This window comes from Dendrobates tinctorius, unplaced genomic scaffold, assembly GCF_039654945.1.
Source record: "Dendrobates tinctorius isolate UK_male_01 unplaced genomic scaffold, ASM3965494v1 ptg000111l, whole genome shotgun sequence".
Taxonomy (NCBI): domain Eukaryota; kingdom Metazoa; phylum Chordata; class Amphibia; order Anura; family Dendrobatidae; genus Dendrobates; species Dendrobates tinctorius.
This window is the reverse complement of record NW_027361779.1, coordinates 358,539-370,000: the sequence shown is the minus strand read 5'-3', so window position 1 is coordinate 370,000 and position 11,462 is coordinate 358,539. Positions and strand designations below refer to the sequence as shown.

The following is an 11,462-nucleotide window of genomic DNA, read 5'->3' as shown; positions in this document are numbered from 1 at the left end:
AAATGGATGATCATAATTAAAAAGGTGGCAGGGACCAGAATCTAAACATTTTTTCCTGCGCTGACGCTTTGTGACAAATGATGGATCAGAGCACCGTGACACAGAACGCATATTATTTCTGCTAATAAATGGAGCACTGTCATAATTTTCGGTGCACGCGATGCTGTTGGGATAACAGGCTGCTGATTAAATAGAAATATTAATAGAGGGAAGCGCGGTGCCCAAAATAACATCAGAGATTCCGGTAATGCTGAGTGCCACCTCGCAAAGCATTAATGTATAATTCATTGGAATGGAGGCGATCATCTTGATGGGCTGTTATCTGTTGCAACTTCCCTGCCGCCGCAGCTAACTTCTCGGCTCATCCAGAAGCCTGCAAACGCCCATGTTTAGGGAATTCCAATGAATAAAACAGTTTAGCACTGTTAATAATATGATGGATTAGTAATGTCACTGACTAATGGCAGCAGAGCCTCCTTAAGGTGTTGAATTTTCCATATAGATATCATACCCCGGTGGAACAGATGCAGTAATTTTCGGAACGATACCAGAGCGTGAAGTGTATCTTTCCAGAGACAGTTTACAAGCACATCTCGACACTGATCTCATCGCTCACCTTGTTCTCCTGTGTAACAACTATGCTTGCCCCTCCTGGTTTTAAGGGCACTTCTTCCATGGCTCCAAACACATCAGTCTCCACAGAGAAAGTAAGTTCCAGTCCCAGGTCACTAATATCATTATCTAAAATCCACTGCAAGTTCTTGGCGTATTCTGGGTCAATGGAGGCCACGTCCTGATAATTTACTGGGATACCTGCGGTATAAAAGCATGCAGATATTTAGGAACAGATTTCTTTCCGGCCAATTTACTAGTGTAAGCATTTTTGGCGCAAGGCTGCCCTCTTCAGTAGAATTCATGTACAGCACTCAACTAAGACAAGGACTGACTGCCATATACCAGTTTATATTAGCAGATTTTTTTTTTAGGTGTCCATCAGAAAAGATCCCCTTATGTAACATACTCTGCTTTCATAATTATCATACTAGTAATTGATTATGATCAGAGCTGACCAGTATTTTTTGGTGAAAACAGTCATGCAATTTTTTTTTTTTATATGTATTTATTTATGGAATATTGGTTCCTTTTTTTTGTTTGCACCTGCGTTTTATGTCGTTCTTTTTAGTTGCATTTTTTGCAGCACAAGTTGTGTGGTTTTAAAATCATTCTTCATAAATCACATGAGTGCTAACGGGTCAAAAATGCAAGATAAAAAAAAATTGAAAGTCATTCATGCATTCGTTTTTAAGGTTTTGCTTCGTTTTGTTTTTTTTTAAGGGAGAAAATATTTGGCAGGGGACTACTGCAGTAAAATGCAACACAACACAAAAAAATACAACTTACCAAATGACGAATTTTACAAGAAAAAAAGAATATACTAAAAAGACATTCAGAGAAATTGCTGTCTTTTATAGTTCATGCTACAGAAGTGGCCTTCAAAACTAAGGAACCTGGTCATCGGCAAGACACGCAGCTGTCAATTATTGTTTCCTTGTACATAGTTAAACCCCCCATTACCAACCATCGAGGAAAGGAGAATAGCCTGCGTTCATACCAAGGATGTGCTTGTAAAATGACCGGGTGAAGTAAATGTTGACCAGCTGTCGGTGGTAGAGAGCAAGACCAAGGATTTCTCCAGCAAATCGGAAATAGTTCAAGTGGTCTGGATTTACCGAGGAGTTACTGTTTGGCTGGAAAGTTGTTCCTATTCAAAAAGTAAAACAGAGAGACACAAAAAGCAAATCTAAGACATTTTTCTTGGGGGAGTTAATGGTCACCAAATACAGTCTCTTATACACCTACCATCTGCAGATTGTGTGAAAAGTGCATAATCTGGATTAATGATTTCAGAAGAGAGAATATCAAACCATTCCCGGACGACTCCTTGACCCTACAAGACAAAAGTGTATACAAAAAAACCTTGACTATTGCTTCTGAAATACCATGACCCTAAAAGGAGTTGTACAGGGGTGAAATATGGCTCAGGCCAGTATAAACAAGCTAAAACAAGCCACTTGTCCTATGGTTCCCGTTCCCTGCCACCATAACTGTGCCATTACAGGGAATCTGTCAATAGGACTTCCCCCCAACTATTTAGATGATATTGTTGCTCTTTCAAAGACAAGTCCAACAATACCTTTACATGGACAGTCCGTTCCTCTGTTACTGAGAAATCAGCAGTTAATTTGAAATGCAAATGAGGCTGTAGATCTGAAGCCTCTGCCACTCCAGCTCACAGTGAACAGCTGAGGACGGTATGCATTTGTTTTGGCTGATAACGCCTTCCTTTTTGTAATGTCCCTTGTCAAGACTAAATAAATTAAAACACTTTATTTTTTCAGAACTGAAGGTCTCTGTACCCCTTGTAAATTTTGCTACCTCACCCCAACCTCCCTTTTGCTCTTTTCCATATTCCGGGGCATCCTTTTATGATATGGTGCACAACCTTCTAAATGAAGCCACAATGGTTAATAAGGCAGAGACCGCATCTCCCCGTCTCTATAATGCATATATTGCTCGGTGTGTTAGAATAATCTGTGTTCTACCAGATTGTAGTTTTTTTTTGCTTGTTGTCAGAAAGCTCCCTGCTATTTTAGCTGAGCTCCTACATTATTGGGGTCAGTCCGGTTTTTTCCTACATCAGATTACTGTACCGTAACGGTAACTACAGCTCTCTGAAGGCAAGATTTGTGAAGACACTGAGCCGGCAAGGGATCTGAGAGATTTCCGTCTAAAAGCCTAAAAAATGGTGAATGCATCTCTAGACAATAATACTGGCTGTAACTCAAGATCAGTACAAGCAAATTATGAGATATTTCGGTATCACACAGGCTTTAAAGACGCTGTGGTGTATACCTAGTGTAAGTTACACAGCGTGGTAAAGGGGGTACTCGGAGATAAAGGATATATCGTTTTTAATCACATAATTGTATATTTTTATGCAAAAAAGCTAGATAAATATGCTAAGAGCTATAAGGATAACAAATAATGTCTTTTTTAGGAAGATTCCACCTGGAACCCGCCTGAAAAAGCACCTAAAAATGCCAAAGAGAATTAACAGAATGACTTGTGCAAATATTCAGTCTTTTGAAACTTTTTATTAACTACTTCAGGCTTCTATAGCCGGGAAGTGGGATAAAGATAGTGATTGGTCCATTCTTCTGGCGGCTTAATTTGGCTACTATGTGTTGTGTGAAATTCAACCCCCACTCCAGCATTTACTCTTTTATTTCACTGCCGAAGTGGTATCACTAACATCTGTAGACCGCCCCTAATAAAATACTTGCTGGCCGACGACTTCTGCTCTTCCCGACATTGCTCCATTTCCATTCCGCCATCTCTTAACCGCAGCTCCTGATTGGCTCTGACTTCTGGTCAATGGTCACAAAATCTAAATGTGAATCTATAAGAACCTCGTTCCAGCTCTCGTAGACTGACATTTAGAAGGGACGGTCCGCCCAGTAGGCACTGGATCAGAGAGGCGAGAAGAACAGCAGAATACGGGGGGCTTGTAAGTATTCACCTACAAGCAGAAAAAATACCTTAGGGATACCTCTCCTGGAGTGAAATGAAACAACACTGGAGTGGGGCTTAAAAATGAAAAAAAAAAAAACACACGTCTTAATAGTCGTCAGTAGAGATGAGCGACTTTGCCTTTTTTAGGGTCGAGTCGGGTTTCATGAAAACCGACTTTCTCAAAAGTCGAGTCGAACGAAATCGGCCGACTATAGGGAAAAGTCGAAGGCCCGACTGAAACACGAAACCCAATGCAGGTCAATGGGGAAGCAAAGTCGGCAGGCAGTGGAGGACAGTAAACACACCTACATGCCGGACCGCTTTTTTAAATTGCGCAAAATATCTCGCTCTCCCCCCCCACCGGACGCTGCACGTCATCTCGTTGCCCACAGTGTACGTCCTTGCTCAGTGGCTGAAAAAAGTCATGCGCAAGCATTCTGGGAAATCCGACTTTGGCGCTCGTTTTACCGACCGCATGGCCGACTTCACGTCGGCGACTTATGAATCTGGCCGACCTGTTTCGATCAACTCTAGTCGTCAGAAAAAACAATCTTTCAGAAGCATCTTTCAAAATAATATGGATACACATAACACAAGTCTGTTATCCCTGTGCCACGCACAATAAATGACAGCTGCTTTCCTTGTATAATTTTTGCGCTGTATATGCTATCAATCACACTTTGAGACTTCGATATAACGGCTTTCTGTATGAGCCCATGCAGTATACTAACAACAGAATCAAGTCATGGAGGACTATAAACATCCCATAGGTCAGTATCCCATCTTCTATACCAAGCTGTATTATGATAGAGTATCAGTAAGACACTAAGACCTACCATGCCTTCCTCCCCATGGAACCGCACCGCGATTCCCTGCTTGAGCTTTTCACTATTTGATTTAAAGACCACTTCACAGCTACTCCTAAAAATAGAATCTAAAGATGTAAAAGGATTAATCACACTTTCGGTAGACATCAGAATTTCCATATGAAATCAGATTATATATATATATCAGACTCCCATACCTCTGTGAACCAGTAAAATGTCATTTTCACTGACTGGTCTGTGCACCATATCATTATCAGGCCGGCCAGCAAGTAGGTGCTCATAAAACCATTCACAGCGCTCCTTGAAGGGCTGAAATAGAAGAAATAAACCGTTATGTCTGCAATGTAGAGCTCAGCCACCAATTGGCAAAGCCTGATAGACTGAACACTCCCATAGGCATCACAATGAAGACAGCAGAACCTGCAGATTTTGGGGAATTTAGCTCCCCAGGACATGAGCCACCCTCAGGGGTGCCAATCCTCTCCCTATAGAGAACATATGCAAGCTCGGGAGAGATAGCCATCAGAAGTGTACGGCCACCTTTACTTCTAGAAAATGTTTTCAAAACAGTTTATAAACAAAACTGAATGTGCAGTCCCATGCAAAAAAATAATGCGTCATTCTGACAGTTTTTATAAGTGACCGGAAAGAATGACGCATAATGGTGTGGAGTCAAGGGAGAGGTAAATTGGTTCCAATATACTAGTTACGTATGTGGAAAATTAATGCAAATTGCGGCACATATCTACGCTGCCTCATGGAAAGCTTATGTATCAATTTCTGAACTAACAAAAGACCAAAAAGGAGTCTGCTTGTTAATATGGCACACTTTATGCCAACAATATATAGCTAACATATGAAACTGTTTAAATGATACTGTTTAAATGTGATTTTTCTAAATATGTGCAGTGAAGTTAGTTCCAATACTTAAGTAAGTGGTGAACTTACGGATCCATAGTTAGTAGTGGACATTCATCCAGCTCCCACACCATAGTGGTGGTTATGGCAAGGTCCTATTGCAAGGTGGATCCGTTGCGAGAGCATCCTCCGTGTATGTCCCATGCTGTTGAGATGGCGGAGCGCGCCAGCCGGAAGCACCGCTGCTTAGCTGTGGCACATGTCCAGTATCCTGAGGGAGAAGTACAGTGTCTCCTTCGAAACACGTTGGTTTGTGGCCACACCAAGGTACTTTGCTCTTAGTGACGTTATACTGTTCACACACACCGCCCACACGTGCCGCAGCCCAGCAGCAGTGATTGCGGCCGGAGTGCGCCGCCGTCTCAACAACATCTGACAGGCACAGGACAGGGGCAAACACAGGAGGACGATCCCACAATGGATCCACCTTTCAATAGGACCTTGCCATAATCACCACTCTGGAGTGGGAGCTGAATGAATGCCAACTAGTAACATGGAAAACTATCAGTAAGTTCACCACTTACTTAAATATTGGAACTAACTTTGCTGCACACACTTAGAAAAATCACATTACCTTATAACACGAACGAGTGCTATGCGAGAAAACATCGCATAGCACTCGGCCCCGTGTTAATCTATGGGGCAGATCACATCTGCGATTATTTTCTCATGCCGAATCGGCATGCGAGGACAATCTCAGCATGCTGCGATTGGCACCTAGTCTCGGCTCACTCACACCCATATAAGCCTATGGGTGCGAGTAACACAACGCACATCACTTAGATATCCTCCGAGTGCTGTGCGATATACGCCGACCCCGGAAATGGAGAAATTAGATTCTCTGTCTCCTCCGCAGCCATGCTCCGATCCTCTCTGCGCGAGAGGCTCAGAGCACAGACGCATGACACTCTGCTCCCGCTCGCAGCAGAGCTGGAGCCGAGGCTCATTAGCATATCGCATCGGATGCCATACGCCAGTGTGACCCCGGCCTTAGACAGTGTCTATGGTTGATCAGGGGACACCCTTGCAGCATTGATCCCTTGAATTCCAATTATAACCCTATTCACACTATATATCATTGTGGTCAAAAGTTACTCTTCACTGTTGGTGAAGATATTTATTAGCCTCTTGGCTTAATCACACCAACTGTTATTGGTATTTTTTACTCTCTACACAACTGTGACCTATTGGGGTCCATCAGCTCATGTGCATATGTATTTTATGTACATATGTGATCTAACATCCAACAACTTTGACTCCACACATCTAACTTGCACCATGTGTATGTGTTAGCGCGGTAATATACACTGATACCACCTCTTACCCACTTGCTGACAGGCTAGCACACAGACTGTCTTAATACCAGCAGCTTCACTGTATAAGCACTCCTGAGCACCAGTGTGTTTTCCCTATTTTGAACAAGTTAAAGGAGTTGTCTATATCCTAAGCAATCTATTCTTAAACTATGGTCAGTACTAACCCATGTACAATAAGAATAACTCTCAAGTCCTGCAGTGGTATCCTTCCAGCTGTGTTGTCAGCACACAGTCTACTGGGGCTCAAGTGACATTATTGTGCCACGTTATCCCTGCAGCCAATCAGCAGGCACTACATAGCTGATCTCTTCTCACCTCCTTTAAAAGAATGTTGGACAAGCGAAAGAAATCGCAGCGTGACAGTCCAATAGCGGCTGCTGATTGGCTGTAGGTCTCACGTGGAGAGCCCGTGGAGACCTGGAGCTGACAGTCACTAGAGCCCGGGAAGATCTGGAGCTGACAGTCACTAGAGCCCGGGGAGATCTGGAGCTGACAGTCACAAGAGCCCGGGGAGATCTGGAGCTGACAGTCACTAGAGCCCGGTGAGAACTGGAGCTGACAATCACTAGAGCCCAGGGAGATCTGGAGCTGAAATTCACTAGAGCCAGAGGAGATCTGGAGCTGACAATTCACTAGAGCCCAGGGAGATCTGGAGCTGACAAAACAATAAACACGGGGAGACCTGGAGCTGACAAACCCCTAGAGCCCGGGGAGACCTGGAGCTGACAAACCCCTAGAGCCCGGGGAGACCTGGAGCTGACAAACCCCTAGAGCCCGGGGAAACCTGGAGCTGACAAATCCTTAGAGCCCGGGGAGACCTGGAGCTGACAAATCCCTAGAGCCCGGGGAGATCTGGAGCTGACAGTCACAAGAGCCCAGGGAGATCTGGAGCTGACAGTCACTAGAGCCCGGTGAGAACTGGAGCTGACAATCACTAGAGCCCAGGGAGATCTGGAGCTGAAATTCACTAGAGCCAGAGGAGATCTGGAGCTGACAATTCACTAGAGCCCAGGGAGATCTGGAGCTGACAAAACAATAAACACGGGGAGACCTGGAGCTGACAAACCCCTAGAGCCCGGGGAGACCTGGACCTGACAAACCCCTAGAGCCCGGGGAGACCTGGAGCTGACAAACCCCTAGAGCCCGGGGAAACCTGGAACTGACAAATCCTTAGAGCCCGGGGAGACCTGGAGCTGACAAATCCCTAGAGCCCGGGGAGACCTGGAGCTGACAAACCCCTAGAGCCCGGGGAGACCTGGAGCTGACAAACCCCTAGAGCCCGGGGAGACCTGGAGCTGACAAACCCCTAGAGCCCGGGGAAACCTGGAGCTGACAAACCCCTAGAGCCCGGGGAGACCTGGAGCTGACAAACCCCTAGAGCCCGGGGAGACCTGGAGCTGACAGTCACAAGAGCCCGGGGAGATCTGGAGCTGACAGTCACTAGAGCCCGGTGAGAACTGGAGCTGACAATCACTAGAGCCCAGGGAGATCTGGAGCTGAAATTCACTAGAGCCAGAGGAGATCTGGAGCTGACAATTCACTAGAGCCCAGGGAGATCTGGAGCTGACAAAACAATAAACACGGGGAGACCTGGAGCTGACAAACCCCTAGAGCCCGGGGAGACCTGGAGCTGACAAACCCCTAGAGCCCGGGGAGACCTGGAGCTGACAAACCCCTAGAGCCCGAGGAAACCTGGAGCTGACAAACCCCTAGAGCCCGGGGAGACCTGGAGCTGACAAACCCCTAGAGCCCGGGGAGACCTGGAGCTGACAAACCCCTAGAGCCCGGGGAGACCTGGAGCTGACAATCACTACAGTCTGTTAAGATCAGGAGGTGACAATAACTAGAAACCAGGGAGACCTGGAGCTGACAATCACTAGAACTGCAACATTGGAAGAGGTTAACATCAGTTATTTATTGAAAAGAGGGTTGTCCGGGTAGAACAACCCCTTTTAGAGCTGTGCCGGACCCCCAACAATCTACTATTGATAGCGTATCTTGACAATAGGTCATCAATGCCTATGCCCGGACAACCAGGGGTTCCAATAACATTTAGCACACCTGCATAACTGCCCTCATCTTGCTGCTAACGGCATGGCCACAGTGAAAATGTGGCAGAGGCTTTTGGAGCACTTTTGTCTGGATAGTATTAGGGTAAACCTGAGCCAGGACTATTGCTAGGCTGCTAGAAATACCTATGTCCTGCAAGATAGTCATCTCCAAAATGCTGCTATATACAGTATATCATGCTTTCTACCCTGATAAGTAGCTGAAAGTAATAATTTATTTTATCAACTTACTGACATAAAAGTGAACAATACACTCATGCGCATATAAAGAATAACATTGTTACAAAAACATCTAACTGAATAGATGCTTCTCATTTTAGCACAAACCAAGGTGTCGGAGGCATGAAAAAAGTGTAAGGAGGGATCACCAAAATGTTCTTTATTCACTATGCATTTGATAAGTACAACTGCGATAACTGAATATCATACATACACAGACAGATTTACACACCCTGACATTACACAGACTGTGCTATACTTCAAAGCCAGGAAGGCGGCACAACTTTACTTACAATTATTCTAAAATTCCTTTCAGCTGCCAATTGTGTCAAAGAATAAAAAGTAAGGAATCCCACAGAAGTCTTAGTACTGCATACAGAAGAATTCAATGTCCTAACTACCAAAACCAGCGCCTAGTGAGATCTACAGCGCAATACACCTCTCTCCTACTAAACAAACCGGAACCATGCACAAAAGTACATACATGCAATAGAAATTCCAGAAATTCCTCCTATGAACTGTGCCTTTCATTATGCTTAATACTAGAAAAAGTGAGAAAAATACATGAATCTGTCAGCAGAACAATGCAGGGAAGGATACCCTGAATCCAAGGATTTATCACTTAGCTTACTAGGTGCAGCTGTTCTGATACAGAGTTCTTAGATGAAGAAGAGCAAAGAAAGCTAATCTTGCCACCACCACCTCTTTCTGTGCATATTTTATATTGACATAAAGCTGCTAATCAGTACTTTGGGCATCGTTAGACCAGGCCTCACAAGCTCACCAGTCCAGGCAGTGATAATCTCCTGATGATAAAACACAATGTATTGAAACAACAGCACACAGCTTAATATGTGACATCCTTAAATTCAGTGTCTCAGACTCTAACTCCTTTGGCCCTCAGATTACATAGATAAAATGCTGACAGATTTTTTTTTACCCTATTTTTACAGTGGTATGTAAAATTTTGGGCAACTCTGGTCATAATTACTGTTATTATGAACAGTTAAGCAAGTTGAAGATGAAATGTTTTCTAAAAGGCCTAAAGTTAAAGATGGCACATATCCTTTGTATTTTAAGCATAACAAATATATTGTCATTTTTTACATTTTAAAAATTACAAAAAGGAAAATATACCGATGAAAATAATTGGGCACCTGTGAAGATTTTTGTGCTCAGGTAACTTCAACCAAGATTTCAGTACTTATTTAGCCTGTTATGGCTACGGCTTGTTCACTATCATCATTAGGAAAGGCCAGGTGATGCAAATTTCCCAGGTTTACAAAAACCCAGTCTTCTCTAACCTTGTGCCAAAAAACAGCAGCCATGGGTTCTTCTAAGTAGCTGCCTAGCGCTCTGAAAATTAAAATGGTGGAGGACCACAAACCAGGAGAAGGCTATAAGAACATAGCAAAGCGTTTTCAAGTTGCCGTTTCCTCAGTTCAAAATGTAATTAAGAAATGGCAGTTAACAGAAACAGTGGAGGTCAAAATAAAGTTTGGAAGACCAAGCAAAATTTCAGTGCGAGCTGCGCGTAAGATTGCTATTGAGGCAAATCAGAACCCTCGCTTGACTGCAAAAGATTTTCAGAAAGATTTAGCAGACTCTGGAGCTGTGGTACATTGCTCTACTTTTCAGAGACATGTGCACAAACATGGCCATCATGGAAGAGTCATCAGAAGAAAACCTATCCTGCATGCTCAACATATAATTCAGCATCAGAAATATGCGAAAGAACATCAAAACAAACCTGATGCATTTTGGAAACAAGTCCTGTGGACCGATGAGGTTAATATAGAACTTTTTAGCCACAATGATCAGAGATATGTGTGGAGAAAAAAAGGTTACAGGATTTAAGGGAAAGAACATCTCGACAACCATTAAGCATGGGGGTGGATCAATCATGTTTTAGGGTTGTGTTGCAGCCAATGGAATGGGTAACATTTCACGGGTAGAGGGAAAAATGGATTTCATGAAATTTCAACAAATTCTTGATACAAACATAACACTTTTAAAAATTGAAGTTGAAAAGAGGATGGCTTCTACAAATGGATAATGATCATAAACACATTTCAAAATCCACAATAGACTACCTCATAAGGTTGAAGGTTTTACAATGGCCCTCACAGTCCCCAGAGAGAAATCTGCGGCTAGACCTCAAAAGAGCAGTGCATGCAAGACGGCCCAGGAATCTCACAGAACGGGAAGAATTTTCCAAGGAAGAATGGATGAAAAGCCCTCAAACAAGAATCGAAAGACTATTTGTTGGCTACAAAAATAATTTACAAGCTTTGATACTTTCAAAAGGGGGGTGCTACTAGGTACTAACCATGCAGGGTGTCCAAACTTTTGCAATGACCCATTTTCCTTTTTTACAAAGGAAATGTGTCATCTTTATCTTTACCCCTTTTAGAAATAATTTCATCTTTTCATGTTTAATTGATCACAATAACAGTAATTTTGACCAGGGGTGCCCAAACTTGTATATGCCACTGGATAGACAGACAAATATTACAAATAAAACAGCTAGAATGAACCAT

The 11,462-nt window shown here is 43.5% G+C and overlaps 1 protein-coding gene across 4 annotated transcripts in view; it reads right to left on the bottom strand.

Annotated features, from left to right (window-relative positions):
* Positions 1-11,462, bottom strand: part of HACE1 (HECT domain and ankyrin repeat containing E3 ubiquitin protein ligase 1) — a 124,617-nt gene that overhangs the window by 36,021 nt on the left and 77,134 nt on the right. For all 4 annotated transcript variants that reach the window (XM_073589491.1, XM_073589490.1, XM_073589493.1 and 1 more), the window contains exons 15-19: positions 4,598-4,709; positions 4,410-4,507; positions 1,861-1,948; positions 1,613-1,762; positions 617-813 (exon numbers count right to left, since the gene is read on the bottom strand). In XM_073589491.1, the coding sequence (XP_073445592.1) occupies positions 617-813; positions 1,613-1,762; positions 1,861-1,948; positions 4,410-4,507; positions 4,598-4,709 (645 nt within the window). The remainder of the gene's footprint in view (positions 1-616; positions 814-1,612; positions 1,763-1,860; positions 1,949-4,409; positions 4,508-4,597; positions 4,710-11,462) is intronic.